This window comes from Dendrobates tinctorius, unplaced genomic scaffold, assembly GCF_039654945.1.
Source record: "Dendrobates tinctorius isolate UK_male_01 unplaced genomic scaffold, ASM3965494v1 ptg000046l, whole genome shotgun sequence".
NCBI classification, from domain to species: domain Eukaryota; kingdom Metazoa; phylum Chordata; class Amphibia; order Anura; family Dendrobatidae; genus Dendrobates; species Dendrobates tinctorius.
The window spans coordinates 48,515,001-48,533,986 of NW_027361714.1; the positions used below are offsets into that span (position 1 = coordinate 48,515,001).

At 46.6% G+C, this 18,986-nt stretch overlaps 1 protein-coding gene across 1 annotated transcript in view; it reads right to left on the reverse strand.

Moving 5' to 3' along the window:
• Window positions 1-18,986, reverse strand: part of IFNGR1 (interferon gamma receptor 1) — a 59,061-nt gene that overhangs the window by 17,047 nt on the left and 23,028 nt on the right. Inside the window, exons 3-6 of the mRNA XM_073575897.1 lie at window positions 17,267-17,433; window positions 10,861-11,018; window positions 6,171-6,324; window positions 885-1,009 (exon numbers count right to left, since the gene is read on the reverse strand). Of these exons, the coding sequence (XP_073431998.1) occupies window positions 885-1,009; window positions 6,171-6,324; window positions 10,861-11,018; window positions 17,267-17,433 (604 nt within the window). The remainder of the gene's footprint in view (window positions 1-884; window positions 1,010-6,170; window positions 6,325-10,860; window positions 11,019-17,266; window positions 17,434-18,986) is intronic.

The following is an 18,986-nucleotide window of genomic DNA, read 5'->3' on the forward strand; positions in this document are numbered from 1 at the left end:
GGCAGGGGTTGAAGCTTCACGGCGAGTGTGCGCTGCGCCTCAAAACGATAGTGTGAAACTAGCTTTAGTTTACTGGGTGCAGCAGTGATACGATCTGCTGTAGATCTACCAGTTCTCTGAATGATGACCTGTGTATAACCCCGACCACATCACTAATTGGCAGCTTTCTGCCTACAATATACATTGACAGAAAGCTGCAAATCGGTGCTGGGGACGTGGTTGGATCAGGAGGCATGCAACAACTAGTCCTCTAGTGATAATCTCCTGCTCATAAAACATTGATTTTATTGAACTAGCAAAACACACTGGATTCAGGGTCTCATCTCCTACACCATGGTGCTCTCAGATTACATAGCAGAAACCTGCTGCAGTTTCCCCTTTAACCACTAAAATATAAAAAAATACAAATTTGATATTATCATGATCATACTGACCTTTAGAATCAGGTTGCCACGTCATTTTTACTGCTGACTGTATGCAGTAAAAACACAACCCAAAATACATTGGGTTTATTTTTTCATTTTACTGCACTTTGATTTTATTCTCCATTTTTTAGTACATTATATGGTATAAAAAGAAAACTGTATAATTCAAAAGTACTTATTATCTATCAAAAATCAAGTACTCATACGCCTATGTCAGTGGAAAAATAAAGAGTTAATGTCTGTTCATAGAGTTTTTTCTTTTTTAATGTATTTTGACATGGATCCGCTTCAAAATCCAAGTAAAAAAAAAAAAAGCCTCTGAATGAACATACTTTTATGAGTAAGATAGGATCAAATTAAAAGTGCAAAAAATTACATTTGCCCAAGGCAGAGTGATACAAGATTATTTTTGCCCCTCTAAATCACAACAGTAATGAATTATATAAAAAAATAACGTACCAATGACTTTGGGAGCACGGACTTGGCTTTTATTTTTCTCTTTATGATGAAGATAGATAAAATAACTATAACTATTACCACAAATACAATGGAAATAATTGCGGCTTGGAGATTCTTAGATGTACCTAGATGCAAAAAAAAAATACAATTATATTTCAGGCACTGACCTGGATTTCTAAAAACTAGTCCATTTATTGGCAGTTCATTTCACAAATATAAAAAACTAGCTGAAGAGCCCGGTGCTGCCCAGGCATAGTAACTAACTACGGTTAGTTATAACAAATTATAATGATTATATCTATATATATATATAAAGCTGAGTGTATAGCCCCGCCCACTCCGCATAGCTCCATTCACTATAATATCCCACATCATCACGTCAGCCAGAGCTACTGGACTACTACCCCTAATATCCCACATCATCCCCGTCAGCCAGAGCCACCGGACAACTACCACTAATATCCCACATCATCCCGTCACAGCCGCCGGACTACTACCCCTAATATCCCACATCATCCCGTCAGCCAGAGCCACCGGACAACTACCACTAATATCCCATATCATCCCGTCACAGCCATCGGACTACTACCCCTAATATCCCACATCATCCCGTCAGCCAGAGCCACCGGACTACTACCCCTAATATCCCACATCATCTCGTCAGCCATAGCCACCGGACTACTACCACTAATATCCCACATCATCCCGTCACAGCTGCCGAACTACTACCCCTAATATCTCACATCATCCCGTCACAGCTGCAGGACTACTACCCCTAATATCCAACATCATCCCGTCAGCCAGAGCCACCGGACTACTACCCCTAATATCCCACACCATCCCGTCAGCCAGAGCCACCGGACAACTACCACTAATATCCTAATATCATCCCGTCACAGCCATCGGACTACTACCCCTAATATCCCACATCATCCCGTCAGCCAGAGCCACCGGACTACTACCCCTAATATCCCACATCATCTCGTCAGCCATAGCCACCGGACTACTACCACTAATATCCCACATCATCCCGTCACAACCGCCGGACTACTACCCCTAATATCCCACATCATCCCGTCACAGCTGCCGGACTACTACCCCTAATATCCCACATCATCTCGTCAGCCATAGCCACCGGACTACTACCCCTAATATCCCACATCATCTCGTCAGCCATAGCCACCGGACTACTACCACTAATATCCCACATCATCCCGTCACAGCTGCCGGACTACTACCCCTAAAATCCCACATCATCTCGTCACAGCCGCCGGACTACTACCCCTAATATCCCACAACATCCCGTCAGCCAGAGCCACCGGACTACTACCCCTAATATCCTAATATCATCCCGTCACAGCCATCGGACTACTACCCCTAATATCCCACATCATCCCGTCAGCCAGAGCCACCGGACTACTACCCCTAATATCCCACATCATCTCGTCAGCCATAGCCACCGGACTACTACCACTAATATCCCACATCATCCCGTCACAGCCGCCGGACTACTACCCCTAATATCCCACATCATCCCGTCACAGCTGCCGAACTACTACCCCTAATATCTCACATCATCCCGTCACAGCTGCAGGACTACTACCCCTAATATCCAACATCATCCCGTCAGCCAGAGCCACCGGACTACTACCCCTAATATCCCACACCATCCCGTCAGCCAGAGCCACCGGACAACTACCACTAATATCCTAATATCATCCCGTCACAGCCATCGGACTACTACCCCTAATATCCCACATCATCCCGTCAGCCAGAGCCACCGGACTACTACCCCTAATATCCCACATCATCTCGTCAGCCATAGCCACCGGACTACTACCACTAATATCCCACATCATCCCGTCACAACCGCCGGACTACTACCCCTAATATCCCACATCATCCCGTCACAGCTGCCGGACTACTACCCCTAATATCCCACATCATCTCGTCAGCCATAGCCACCGGACTACTACCCCTAATATCCCACATCATCTCGTCAGCCATAGCCACCGGACTACTACCACTAATATCCCACATCATCCCGTCACAGCTGCCGGACTACTACCCCTAAAATCCCACATCATCTCGTCACAGCCGCCGGACTACTACCCCTAATATCCCACAACATCCCGTCAGCCAGAGCCACCGGACAACTATCACTAATATCCCACATCATCCCGTCACAGCCGCCGGACTACTACCCCTAATATCCCACATCATCCCGTCACAGCTGCTGGACTACTACCCCTAATATCCCACATCATCCTGTCACAGCTGCCGAACTACTACCCCTAATATCCAACATCATCCCATCAGCCAGAGCCACCGGACTACTACCCCTAATATGCCACATCATCCCGTCAGCCTGGGGTCAGAACCAGAGCGCTGAGTGGAATGGCCCTAACTTCCATACCGGGGATCCCGTTAAGAGAGGCCTGTCATCAGAACCAAAGCGTTGGATCGATTTGCCCTGACTTCCATACCAATGATCCCTTTAAGTGAGGCCTGGGGTCAGAATCAGAGCGCTGAGTGGAAAGGCCCTAACCTCCATTCAGGAGATCCCTTTAAAAGAGGCCTGGGGTCAGTACCAAAGCACAGAGTGGATTTGCCCTCACTTCCATACCAATGATCCCTTTAAGAGACCCTGGGGGGTCAGAACCACAGAGCTGAGTGGAACGGTCCTAACTTCCATACTGGGGATCCCTCTAAGAGAGGCCTGGGGTCAGAATCAGAGCACTTAGTGGAATTTCTCTAACTTCCATACCAATGATCCCTTTAAGAGACCCTGGGGTTAGAACCACAGCACTGAGTGGAACGGTCCTAACTTCCATACCGGGGATCCCTTTAAGAGAGGTCTGGGGTCAAAACCAAAGCGCTGGATGGATTTGCCCTAACTTCCATACCAATGATCCCTTTAATAGAAGCCTGGGGTCAGTATCAGAGCGCTGAGGGATTTACCCTAACTTCCATACTGGAGATCCCTTTAAGAGGGAAGATGTGCCTATGTGATGAAGGATGTGTGATGGGTACATGGACAGGGAGATTAATTTCTGTCCTGTGCTCTCTGCTCCTTTCTGGGGGGCAGACAATGGCTGGGAGCTTTGTTCCCAAGGATGCTAGATTTCTCCCACCCAGTCAGTGTTTGCTGAGGTGTTGTCGAGTGGGAAAACTGTTGCTCATAGCAACCAATCACAGCTCAGCTTCTTTTAAACAGCTCTGGTGAAATTAAAGATGCTTAGTGATTGGTTGCAAAGAAAACTGTTGCTCATAGCAAGCAATCACAGATCAGCTTCTTTTAAACAGCTCTGGTGAAATGAAAGATGCTTCGTGATTGGTTGCCACCTGCAGTTCATTGTGTCTTTCTGCAAGTTTATGAAAATGAATGTTTAAACTGTATTTAGTGATACAATTGTGAATGTGTGGTTTGTTTGGCTGTTTTCTTGCTGAAGGGAGCAAGTTTACCTTTCAAATGGTGTATCATGTGTGTGTGTTGGGCGAAGTAATCAGGGAAAAAGCAGTGCATGTATACAAATGTGTTTGTAGTATGCTTTGGGGTACTGTGGTGCCACCTGCAGGTCATTTTTCCTTACTGCATGTTTGTGAAAATTAATATCTAACCCCTTCCCGACCTGTGACACAGCGCATGCGTCATGAAAGTCGGTGCCAATCCGACCTGTGACGGATATGCTGTGTCATGGGGGATCGCGTTCCAGCGGGTCGGGTGACCGGGGTCACTGAATGTCACCCGACCCGCAGGCACAAGACCCTTTGTGCTTCACCCCAGGGGGAGGTGGCTTAGCCCCCCCATGGCTAAGATCGCTCTGATTGGCTGTCAAAAGTGAAACAGCCCCCCTTATAACCCCATAGGCAGGCACAAATAATAAAATAAAGAAAATATTTTTATTTTTCCATTAGGGTTAGAATTAGGGTTAGGGTTGAAATTAGGATTAGGGTTGGAATTAGGGTTAGAATTAGGGTTAGAAATAGGGTTGGAATTAGGGTTAGGGTTGAAATTAGGGTTGGGATTAGGGTTGATATTACGGCTAAGATTAGGGCTAGGGGTGGGTTGGGGTTGGGCTTAGGGTTAGGCTTGTGGTTAGGGTTAGAGGTGGAATTAGGGTTAGGAGTGTGTTGGGGTTAGGGTTGGAGTTAGAATTGAGGGGTTTCCACTGTTTAGGCACATCACAGGGTTTTCAAACGCGACATGGCGCCACCATTTATTCCAGCCAATTTTGCGTTCAAAAAGTCTAACAATGCTCCCTCCATTCCGAGCCCCGACGTGTGCCCAAACAGTGGTTTACTCCCACATATGGGGTATCAGCGTACTCAGGAAAACTTGCACAACAACTTTGGGGGTCTAATTTCTCCTGTTACCCTTGGTAAAATAAAAAATTGGATGCTAAAACAATTATTTTTGAGGAAAAAAAAATGATTTTTTATTTTCACGGCTGCGTTATAAACTTCTGTGAAGCACTTGGGAGTTCAATGTGCTCAACACACATCTAGATAAGTTCCTTGGGTGGTCTAGTTTCCAAAATGGGGTCACTTGTGGGGGGTTTCCACTGTTTAAGCACATCAGGGGCTCTGCAAACGTAACATGAGGCCCGCAGACCATTCCATCAAGTCGGCATTTCAAAACGTCACTACTTCCCTTCCGACCCCCGACGTGTGCCCACACAGTGGTCCCCCCCACATATGGGGTACCAGCATACTCAGGACAAACTGTACAGCAACTTTTGGGGTCCAGTTTCTCCTGTTACCCTTGTGAAAATAAAAAATTGTGGGCTAAAAATCATTTTTTGAGAAAAAAAATGATTTTTTATTTTCACAGCTCTGCTTTATAAACTTCTGTGAAGCACTTGGTGGTTCAAAGTGCTCACTACACATCTAGATAAGCTCCTTGGGGGTCTAGTTTCCAAAATGGGGTCACTTGTGGGGGATTTCTACAGTTTAGGCACATCAGGGGCTCTGCAAACGCAACATGATGCCTGCAGAATATTCCATCAAAGTCTGCATTCCAAAATGGCGCTCCTTCCCTTCTGAGCTCTCCCATGCGCGCAAACAGTGGTTCCCCCCACATATGGGGTATCGGTGTACTCAGGACAAATTGCACAACAACTTTTGGGGTCCAATTCCTCCTGTTAGCCTTGTGAAAATAAAAAATAGAGGGCTAAAAAAATTATTTTTCAGAATTTTGGATATTAGACTGCTGAAATCTTATGCCAAACCTATCATTGTCTGTGCATGTACATGTGTAGGTATATAAGAATATAGATTGCTTACCACTTATCACCGTAGTATTTATGCAAACTTCTTTTGATCGTTCTATAGTCATGGGGACTCCAGACGATTTTCCTTGTGCCGAAAAACAAACCCTGGATTGGTTTTGAATTAAAAGATCGATGCTGCATCCAAAATAATCACAATCTTCGGTTTCCTGAGATAAAAAAATATATATATGTATATTCATTACTCAACGTATAACATGAAGACTTTGAGCCTACAAGTCAGCTCTTTTCCTGCAGTTTGAAACGGCAAAATCTAACTTGGATAGAATGGCTGCCACACAGCTGATTCTGAATCATGTCACTCCATCCCAATCTTGCTTCTGGGTCACATTCAAGTCACAAATTGGTCCATGCAGGTCGACAGATGTTAAAGATCAAGGGTAGGCAACTTTTCTCAAAAGGTCACATAGGAGGCCATGACAGTAGTAGAGGGCTGAACATTAGTCTGCTCATTATATTATTTTATAATCATTTGTATCACTTCATTTGAGCATAATTAACCCCTTCCTGACATCTGACATACTATCCCGTCCATGGGACCCGGGCCCCTATGCCCATGGACGGGATAGTACGTCATAGTGATCAGCGGCGCTCACGGGGGGAGCGCCGTTGATCGCGGCCGGGTGTCAGCTGATTATCACAGCTGACACCCGGCACTATGTGTCAGGGGCGGTCACGGACCGCCCCCGGCACGTTAACCCCTGGCACACTGCGATCAAACACGACGAGGAAGTGAGGAAGCCGGCTCCCTGCAGGCCCCCGAAGGTCCCCGCTGCCATATTGAATCCAGGGACCTGCAGTGAAGCACTGGGGGGGTTCAAAGTGCTCACCACACATCTAGATAAGTTCCTTGGGGGGTCTAGTTTCCAAAATGGTGTCATTTGTGGGGGGTTTCCACTGTTTTGGCACATCAGGGGCTTTCCAAATGCGACATGGCGTCCGATCTCATTCCAGCCAAAAAAATCAAATGGCGCTGCTTCCCTTCCGAGCTCTGCCATGTGCCCAAATAGTCGTTTACACCCACATATGGGGTATCAGCGTACTCAGGACAAATTGCACAATCACTTTTAGGGTCCTGTTACCCTTGGGAAAATAAAAATTGGGGGTGAAAAGATCATTTTTGTGGAAAAAATAGGATTTTTTAATTGTACGGCTGTACGTCATAAACTTCTGTGAAGCCCTTGTGGGTTCAAAGTTCTCACCACACATCTAGATAAGTTCCTTGGGGGGTCTAGTTTCCAAAATGGGGTCACTTGTGGGGGGTTTCCACTGTTTAGCCACTTCAGTGGCTCTACAAATGTGACATGGCGTCCGATCTAAACTACCTGATACTGCTAATACATGTAACAATAGGATTTATTGTAACATGAATTCTTACCTTTAACAGCTAAAACCATATAAGTGACTGCTTTTTATAAAGTTTATAAATTGTACTGCTCCTGTTATGCCCCACAGCTCCCCAAACAGTATGAGTGTCGTCATACATGCCCACACAAGATGATAACTTACACAGTTCCCACACACACAGTAACATTGGCCCCACACTCAGTATGATGACCCCACAGCTTTTAACACATAGTGTAATGCCCCCAACAGTCCTCTCATACACAGTATGATGGACCCCACACACAGAATGATGGACCCTACATTTCCCCAACACACAGTATGATGGTCCCACAGCTCCCTTTACATAGTATGATGCCTCCCACATAGTATGACTTGCCCCACACAAGCATACTGTAATTCCCCCTCAACTTCCTCCAAGAACTGCTTGACAAAAAAAAATCCTCACCTAACCTCGTTCCCTTGATACTCCGGCCTGTGCCTTTTTCAGACTGGCGCAGAGGGTGCGATTTAGTGAGGTCATCGCACCTACTGTGGCAAGTCAAAGATGTAGTGGAGGGGTGGTTGCGTGGTGTGGCATGCAGAGGCTACCATCTCCACCCTTGTCTGTCCCAGGCCACTGGCTGGACAGGAACAGATCGAGGGTCGCACTTTGCACAGCTCTGCTATAGATGAAAAGCGAAAGAGAGAGGAGACAAAAAGAGATCCTCTTGAGGGCCCAGTGGGTTAAACAGGTTGCCCAATTATTACTGCAGGAATTTTAAAGTTCTAAATGGCACAGATTTATACCATTGGACAGCCCGTTTATTATACAAGGCCATAGAGCAAGACCTGTTCTTTATAGTAGCTCTCTGCTCTGGATGATAAAGGTGGTTTCTGAATACTGCAACCTCCTGTATTAAATGGTTTGCACCAAGATTATAAGTGACCAACTAGAATATCTAGCAAGTTACTGTATAGTTACAGGATAGGTAAAAACGTGATGCTCGTTGGAGGTCCAAGAGCTCTTCATAAGAATGTGGGTCAACCATCCCACATTTGGGCGGAGCTGTGGTTGATCATGCAACCGGCAACTAAATTAAAAGTGTGAAACTGGTTGCAACACTAATGAGGTTAGAGCGGCTGTGCACATTATCTTGCCAAATGCTTTGGAGACATGATTTTGTGGTCCTTATTCCTATGTGAGACCAGATAAAATCTGCCCATCAGCCTCCTCCAACTGAAAAACACTTTACAAAGAAAATGTTTTTTTTTTCTTAACTGAAGGAGTCACATGAGTACATAGCATGGGCACATTTATAAGATTATCTCTCTTTTTTCTTTTAATTTTTTTAAGAGGTTATCCCTTATCCTAATGAACCCCTTAAGGGGTTTGCTAATAATATTAGCAAATGCCTCTAATTAGAAACTAATGTAGTATAGTCTCTAAAGCTGGAGTCACACATAGCGACTTACCAGCGATCCCGACAACGATATCAACGTGTCAGGATCGCTGGTAAGTCGCTATGTGATCGCTGGTGAGCTGTCACACAGACAGCTTCACCAGCGATCAGCACACCGACGCTGAGGTGAGGAGCGAGCCCGGGAGCAGCGGACAAGTGTGCCTGCTGTTCCAGTCCTCCACGAGCAGAGGGCGCGCCTGCATCCCCGGCCTCTCCTGGCGGCGTCCTGCTGCCTCCTGGTACCCAGCGTGCGGCGGCAGGTACACACTCCGCGGGCTCCTGGTCCCCAGTGGCACGTGTAACTCGCTGGTAACTAACGTACACATCGGGTACCCAAGGGACGCGCGTCCCTTGGGTACCCGATGTGTACGTTAGTTACCAGCTGATCGCTGGTCTCCTGCCTGTCACACGCAGCGGGTGCGTGGTGGCCAGCGGGAGATCAGCGACGAAAAAAAATGTCCAGAGGTTTCTTGCAGCGATCAGCGATACCGGCAGGGGGGCCGGTCGCTGATTGCTGTCACACACAGCGATCTCGCTGGTGAGATCGCTGTTGTGTCACAAAACTTGTGACTCAGCAGCGATCTCGCTAGCAAGATCGCTATGTGTGACGGGGCCCTAATAAGCTATGTCACTTAACGATGTTGTCCCATGTTTATGTTTATATATTGGAGATTTGCTAATATTATTATTATTTACTACACCTTCTATATATTGGGATAGGATCTTGGAGATGGAAACACCCCCTGTAATTGGCACTAGCCTCTTTGTAATACGGGCGCATTTTGAATCACCTAATGTTGAAATTCTTTTCACGCCTGCTATCAGCAAATGTACGTTTTGCGTTTTGTTTTTATTTTCTAAGCATTGCTTCTAATAAAGGAGCCTAAAAATACATTTACAGCTGAAACATGCCATCATTTCTCGCCAGTTTTCTTATTTGGAGAAGAATGTCCCGCAATTTTGGCACAATTTTAGATGGTACTTTTCAATCTGTGCAATTTTTGGCACTACTAGTAGTAGACGGAAAAAATAAAAAACGGACAATATGTTTATGAGATTTGCAATACATTTTCTAGATTCTTATTTATGTTGCACTTATTTTAGATTATATACTTATTTTTATTGTATCGAAGTTCACACTTCCTTCTGGTATTTTTATATAGACAGTCTAACATGTTGTGTGCGCTTCATAGCAGCAGCTATTAACATAAAGACGTCAGACCAATACGGTGCCATAGACCCCCCCAAAGTAATTAGTGTCGAAACACGCGTTGGGGTAGGAGGTGGAGGCCGATGTGGTGACACATTCTATTATTTTGGGGTATGTTTGATTATAATGCATCTTTATCTCTTCACTATTGATTTTCCTTTCGTACAATACATTGCACCAACTCTCTATATATCTTAACGTGTAGAATTGCATTCTAATTAATGTTATGATTATCTACATGAGTCTACACATAGTAGTTATCCTAACTATTGGTAGTATTCTGCCATCTTGTGGCGACTCTCTGCATTGTTTTTTCGTCTCCCATCTGCCTCCCCTTGCTCTCATTGTTTTTACTGATAACTTTTAAATTCTATTTTTATTATGTAGTTATGCATCAACAAAATATTTACTGTGTATAAGTTCAATTTCTGATTAAATTGTAATTTGACTTTAGAGACAAACTCTTCTTCCATGACAGATTTCAGGGAATGGAAAAACTGAGCATGATGAAATCCAAGATGCCCGATGCCAGATCCTTACTACCCCTAATGAGAGATGTCAGTGGAATGAAGGATCAACATATTAGATTTCACCAGAGGTGTCAGCCTATTGTGTTTGTTCTATCATCCAAAAATCCAAGCCTAACTTAATTTTAATATTTCTTTATACAATCATTTATAATAAAATACCTCCATTTCTTTTCCATAATATATTTCATATTTAAGGTCCTCCAAATAGTCTCCTATATTCTGTTTCCCGTCAACATGTGGAACATCTGGGTACCAAATATCAATGCTTAGAAACTTTCCATTGACAGATGCATTCATTTTAGGGGGTCCAATAATACCTACAGAGATAAAACACCTGCATAATAAAATACTGCATAATAAAATGTGAAAAGTGAAGAACTGCAACAGAAAAGTATTTAACTGTGGAAGAAAAAGATGTTAGCATTTTATATCATTTCATATTCCCACCCAACAGTGTGCCATCTTGTTCTCAATGTCACTTATCCTCAGGCAGCTACCTAACACGGCTTTATACACAGGCTGCACTTCAGTAAGTGACATGTCACATGGATGGAGCAAATTCTTATTGAAAACAATGGGAGTATGTTACCTGATGTAGACATATCCCCAGAGTGCTTCATAAGCAATGACTGATGGCCAACAGCCCCACAGTCTTCGCAACGATGAACTAGCATTCCCCTGGGATCTCCAACAACTGAATAATAAGTCATATTTTCAGCGCTGAGTTATACAATTGCTATTTGAATTAGTATTTTCACCATTAACATGTACGCCCCAGAAACACACTGTGCACCATGTATGCCCCAGACACACACTGTGCACCATGTATGCCCCAGACACACACTGTGCACCATGTATGCCCCAGACACACACTGTGCACCATGTATGCCCCAGACACACACTGTGCACCATGTACGCCCCAGACACACACTGAGCCCCATGTATGTCTCAGACACGCACTGAGCCCCATGTACGCCCCAGACACGCACTGAGCCCCATGTACGCCCCAGACACGCACTGAGCCCCATGTACGCCCCAGACACACACTGAGCCCCATGTATGCCTCAGACACGCACTGAGCCCCATGTACGCCCCAGACACACTGTGCACCATGTATGCCCCAGACACACACTGTGCACCACGTATGCTCCAGACACATACTGTGCACCATGTATGCCCCAGACACACACTGTGCACCATGTATGCCCCAGACACATACTGTGCACCATGTATGCCCCAGACACACACTGTGCACCACGTATGCTCCAGACACATACTGTGCACCATGTATGCCCCAGACACACACTGTGCACCACGTATGCTCCAGACACATACTGTGCACCATGTATGCTCCAGACACACATTGTGCACCACGTATGCCCCAGACACGCACTGAGCATCACGTCTGCCCCAGACACACACTGTGCACCATGTACGCCCCAGACACACATTGTGCACCACATACGCCCCAGACACGCACTGAGCACGTCTGCCCCAGACACACACTGTGCACCATGTATGCCCCAGACACACACTGTGCACCACGTATGCTCCAGACACATACTGTGCACCATGTATGCCCCAGACACACACTATGCACCACGTATGCTCCAGACACATACTGTGCACCATGTACGCCCCCAGACACGCACTGAGCACCACGTACGCCCCAGACACGCACTGAGCACCACGTACACCCCAGACAAACACTATGCACCATGTACGCCCCCAGACACACACTGCACTATGTACGCCCCAGACACACATTGTGCACCACGTACGCCCCAGACACACACTGAGCACCACGTCTGCCCCAGACACACACTGTGCACCATGTATGCCCCAGACACACACTGTGCACCACGTATGCTCCAGACACATACTGTGCACCATGTATGCCCCAGACACACACTATGCACCACGTATGCTCCAGACACATACTGTGCACCATGTATGCCCCAGACACGCACTGAGCACCACACAAACCCCAGACACACACTGTGTCCACGTACACCCCAGACACACACTGTGCACCATGTACACCCCAGACACGCACTGAGCACCATGTACGTCCCAGACACGCACTGAGCACCATGTACGCCCTAGACACGCACTGAGCACCACGCAAACCCCAGACATACACTGTGCACCACGTACACCCCAGACACACACTGTGCACCATGTACACCCCAGACACGCACTGAGCACCATGTACGTCCCAGACACCCACTGAGCACCATGTACGCCCCAGACACATGCTGAGCACCACGTATGCCCCAGACACACACTGTGCACCACGTATGCCCCAGACACACTGTGCACCACGTGTGCCCCAGACACACAGCGCACCACGTATGCCCCAGACACACACTAAGCACCATGTACAACCCAGACACATACTGAGCACCATGTACACCCCAGACACGCACTGAGCACCACGTACGCCCCAGACACGCACTGAGCATCATGTACACCCCAGGCACGCACTGAGCACCACGTACGCCTCACACACACCGAGCACTATGTACGCCCCAGACACGCACTGAGCACCACGTACACCCCAGACACGCACTGAGCACTAAACTGTGTTCCAAATTATTATGCAGAAAGAGTTTAGGAGTGATAAGGTTAGAATTTTTTTGTTTGTCGTTTAAACTCATTGATGGTGATGTGTGTCAGGGCTCTTTATATCACTGAAAGCAATTGCAGATACCTGTGCAAATTAGTTTGGCAGGTGTGTCCAAATAAAGGCAAGACTACTTAAGAAGGCTGTTCCACATTATTAAGCAGCCTACATTTGTTGCCAAAATGGGAAAGAAAAAGGATGTGTCGGCTGCTGAGAAGCAACAAATTGTGGAGTATTTAGGTCAAGGCATGACTACAATCAACATTGCCAAGACACTTCATCGTGATCATCGCACAATCAAGAAGTATGTAGCTGATTCCCAGCACACACGTGTGCGTGCTGATAAGGAAAAATTGAGGACTCTTTCCAACAGGCAATTGCGTCAGGTAAAACGAGCAGCTGCAAAAATGCCAAGTTTATGAAGCTGCTGGTGCCTCCAACGTCCCCCGAACAACAAGGTGCAGGGTCCTTCAGAGGTTTGCAGCTGTGCGTAAGCCATCCTGTCGACCACCTCTATCCACTGCACACAAGCAGAATCGGCTCCAGTGGGCCAAACGATACATGAAGACTGACTTCCAAACTGTTTTGTTCACCGATGAGTGCCGTGCAACGCTCGATGGTCCAGATGGATGGAGTGGAGGATGGCTGGTTGATGGACACCCCATGAAAACACGGCTAAGGCGCCAACAAGGAGGAGGTGGAGTAATGTTTTGGGCTGGAATCATGGGGAGAGAGATTGTCGGCCCCTTTAGGATCCCTGAAGGGGTAAAGATGAACTCCATAATCTATGTGGAGTTTCTAAAACAGCACTTCCTGCCATGATTCAAGAGGAAGAACCGTGCTTTCCGCAGCAAGATCATTTTCATGCATGATAATGCACCGTCTCATGCTGCAAATAACACATCTGCATCTCTGGCTGCTATGGGCATAAAAGAGGACAAACTTATGGTGTGGCCACCATCTTCCCCTGACCTCAACCCCATTGAGAACCTCTGGAGCATCATCAAAAGGAGTGTCTATGATGGCGGGAGGCAGTTCACATCTAAGCAACAGCTCTGGGAGGGTATTCTGTCCACATGCAAAACAATTGAAGCACAAACCATCCAAAAACTGACAAATTCAATGGACGAGAGAGTTCAGAAGCTTCTTTCGAACAAAGGGGCTTATGTGCAAATGTAAAATCACCTAGAATAAAGTTTTGACTTGAAAACTGTTTGATTTCATTTTGTAATAAGCTGATAATGCATACAATTTCACAACTGACCATTTTTTGTTCAAAATAAAAATAAAAAGGTTGAAAACTCTGCTGTGCATAATAATTTGGAACATGCATTTTGAGTGTTTCTTATTTTTAAAAATATACTGTTTTCATAGGCAGTTTGTTCAAAAACATTGCAATTATACTAGAATATTAGATGACTGGAAAATAACAATGACTGCCATTCATATAGGTAATTTAGAGAAAATATGAGGAAATATTTTTTGCATAATAATTTGGAACACGGTGTATGTATGCCCCAGACACGCACTGAGCACAACGTATGCCCCAGACACGCACTGAGCACCACGTATGCCCCAGACACGCACTGAGCACCACGTATGCCCCAGACACGCACTGAGCACCACGTACGCCCCAGACACGCACTGAGCACCACGTACGCCCCAGACACACACTATGCACCATGTACGCCCCCAGACACGCACTGACCACCACGTACGCCCCAGACACACACTATGCACCATGTATGCCCCCAGACACGCACTGAGCACCACGTACGCCCCAGACACACACTATGCACCATGTATGCCCCCAGACACGCACTGAGCACCACGTACGCCCCAGACACACACTATGCACCATGTATGCCCCCAGACACGCACTGAGCACCACGTACGCCCCAGACAAACACTATGCACCATGTATGCCCCCAGACACGCACTGAGCACCACGTACGCCCCAGACACACACTATGCACCATATACGCCCCCAGACACGCACTGAGCACCACATACGCCCCAGACACATACTATGCACCATGTATGCCCCCAGACACGCACTGAGCACCACGTACGCCCCAGACACACACTATGCACCATGTATGCCCCCAGACACGCACTGAGCACCACGTACACCCCAGACACACACTATGCACCATGTACGCCCCCAGTCACGCACTGAGCACCACGTACGCCCCAGACACGAACTGAGCACCACGTACGCCCCAGACAAGCACTGAGCACCACGTACGCCCCAAACACTATGCACCATGTACGCCCCCAGACAAGCACTGAGCACCACGTACACCCCAGACACGCACTGAGCACCACGTACACCCCAGACAAACACTATGCACCATGTACGCCCCCAGACACACACTGCACTATGTACGCCCCCAGTCACGCACTGAGCACCACGTACGCCCCAGACACGCACTGAGCACCACGTACGCCCCAGACACGCACTGAGCACCACGTACGCCCCAAACACTATGCACCATGTACGCCCCCAGACACGCACTGAGCACCACGTACGCCCCAGACACGCACTGAGCACCACGTACACCCCAGACAAACACTATGCACCATGTACGCCCCCAGACACACACTGCACCATGTATGCCCCAGACACGCACTGAGCACCACGTATGCCCCAGACAAACACTATGCACCATGTACGCCCCCAGACACACACTGCACCATGGATGCCCCAGACATACTATATTCCATGCATGTCCCTTACAGCTGCAGGTGGTATCACAATCTAGCCACGACTGTTAACATGTTAAATGCCACTCTGACTGAAAATCAGGAAAATTAAAGTTCATTTCCTCCCGATAGCTGGGTTTTCAGATCAGCGGCCTTCAGGTCAGTGGCCCGGCAGCTTTGGAAGGAAATGAATCTGTAGATTAACCCTATGTCTGCAGTTTAATAGTGTTTGGAGACATGACAGGTTCACTTTAAAGGGTTATTCTCAAGTTCCTCAATGGGCAAAATTGCTAAGTTATTGTAAAAACAAGCAACTTAGCAATTTAATTATGACAAATACTCTTCACTCTTTAGAATGGTGGGATTTATAATCTTGTTTTTCATCTCTTGTTGATTAGGTTACGGACCACTTTGAAGAACATGCACAGTGCTTGTATGCACTTTATTTTTGACAATAGAGCATGTAACAGCTCCCGTGAAACTGGCCGGATCAATGGAGCAGTGTTAGCTTCCAATATACCCAGCTCTAGTGCAACTACGCTCCTCCGATGCTGCAAGACAAAGCTGCCTCGTTATGGGGAGTGCACAGTTCAGGCTAACAGGGTAACAATGCCATTAGTCTGAAATGACACTCACCAAAAGCATACAGGCCCCAAGAAGAGAACAAGATGGGTGGCAGGAAGGTGCTACACTCCTGCTGAAGGTAATGAGACAACCTCATCAAATATATCCTGAAACGCAATCTTTTATCTGAGAAGGAGGTTTTCGAACTTTTACTGGGGAAAGAGCAATACTTCTGCTTGATCCTTAGCTCTTTTGACTGTACCAAAATCTTGGCAAATAATTTTGTGACTGTATTGAAGAGCCCTGGATAAATATATCCCCATACTTCCTGTAGAGTTTGGAAGGAAATCGTCAGATCCTGTTGCGTGACAGGGTTATTCATGCAGTGTGATTGTTTGGCAAGTCCCTTTGTGCTCTTGAGATTGTAGGTTAGGGAAATTTTTCCAGGTACTGACTGTAACCAAGTGTGAGAGCTGGGACTATATCTGCAGTCAGCTATGGCGATAATCCAAGAGATTGTAGCAGCACAGAAAGGTCTGTGCAGTATGTGATCACTTCTAACATCACTGCCTCCCCAGCCGCAAGCACCCTGCGTTACGTGCAGAATGTTCACATTATAAACGAACGGGGTCCCACACCATCTGGAAAACCCAATTCATCATTACTTACCATCGTCTATCAGGGAGAATTCAATCTTTTCATAGTCACTCATCTCAGAGCCTACCAAAGCTTTCACTCGAACATCATAATGAAAAAAGGGTTCGACAATCTCTCCAGAAAGATCACAGTAATTATGGGAAATATTCTGACAAGTCTCTACAATCGTCCAGCTATTTCTGCAATGGAAAGCAAGCAGTTAATATATTGGAAACCGAACAATCATTTTCTCTCATTTCCTCACAAGTCAGTGGTTGGTTCCTTTTTACATATTTTAACCACACAAAGAGAACATAGTATAGAAAGGTCTTCTCCTTTCTGTGTCCGCGTTATGGAAATACACATAGGCGCTGCTTCATCAAAGCAATTTCACCAGAATTCTGTTGTAAATTGCTTGGAAAAGTCGCAAAATTTTAGAGGTATTCAAAATATTTGCAACTGTTGACGTTTTCACGCTAGTTACGCCAAAATGGGTTATGCTAGGGTGTGCCAGGGTCACGGCAGTGCATGACGCCACAGATCGTCTAATTCATGACAAGCTGTGGAACTCCTTACACCAGAAATCTCACCCTAGTCAGTGATTTGTGCACGATCCCGACCTCTACCATGCACGCTCACCAAAGCACCGGTCTTGGTGGATCGGGGTTATGATTTTTGCGTTATATACTGTGGAGCATCAATATATTTTATTTTACAAGACAAGGCTATAATCTGGAGTCCAAAGACTTGAGATTTCTTCCCAGTCTATGGTGGTCGTCAGAACCAACTAGTTTGATCCTTGTACACAATGATCCTTAGTAAGGCAATGTCTAAGGAGGATGTTTTGACCCTGTCCGGGTCTTTTTCAAACATTGCTATACCTAACTGTTGGCTGGGATGATGCAATAAAGCTCCACAGGCAAGTAGGTGGTTGAGTGCACCACCACCACTCCACTGCACTGCACTACTGCGCAAAACCACTTGGCCACTAGGTTCCTCACTCAAGCCTTTTTTCCCCTCAGCTTTGGGAGGACTGTGGAAACCAGATCCCAAATACTTCTATGTAGCCAAAGATCAAAAAACAGAGCATTTGATACAAAATTCTCTTTTATTTACGTATATACTCGAATATAAGCCGAGATTTTCAGCCCGTTTTTTTGGGCTCAAAGTCCCCCTCTCGGCTTATATTCGAGTCATATACACCGGGGGGTCAGAGGGGGAGGGGGGCGGGGGTGTCAGGTCATACTTACCCATCCTGACGCTGTGTCTTGAGCCCCCAGCTTCTCCCCGTGCTCTCTCTTCCTGCCTTCAGCGGTCACGTGGTGCCGCTCATTAAAACTCATGAATATGCGCATATTAATGAGCGGCACCACGTGACCGCTGAAGGCAGGAAGAGAGAGCGCGGAGAAGCTGGGGGCTCAAGACACAGCGTCAGGACGGGTAAGTATAGCGATACTCACCTGTCCTGTGTCCATCGCTGCTTGCTGCTGTCTGTCATCGGTCAGTGACTTGAGACAGCAGAGGGCGCGGTGACGTGATTAGTGCGCGCCGCGCCCCCTGCAGTCTGGACGTCACTGACTGATGACGTGGCAGATAGCGGTGAGCAGCCATGGACGCAGGACAGGTGAGAATCTGACACCCAGCGACGGAGAGGTGAGTATGTCATTTTTTTTATTTTTACATGCTGCAGCAGCGGCAGCATATGGGGGAATAATCTTAAGGAGCTTCTAATGGGGGCAGTATATGGGGGAAC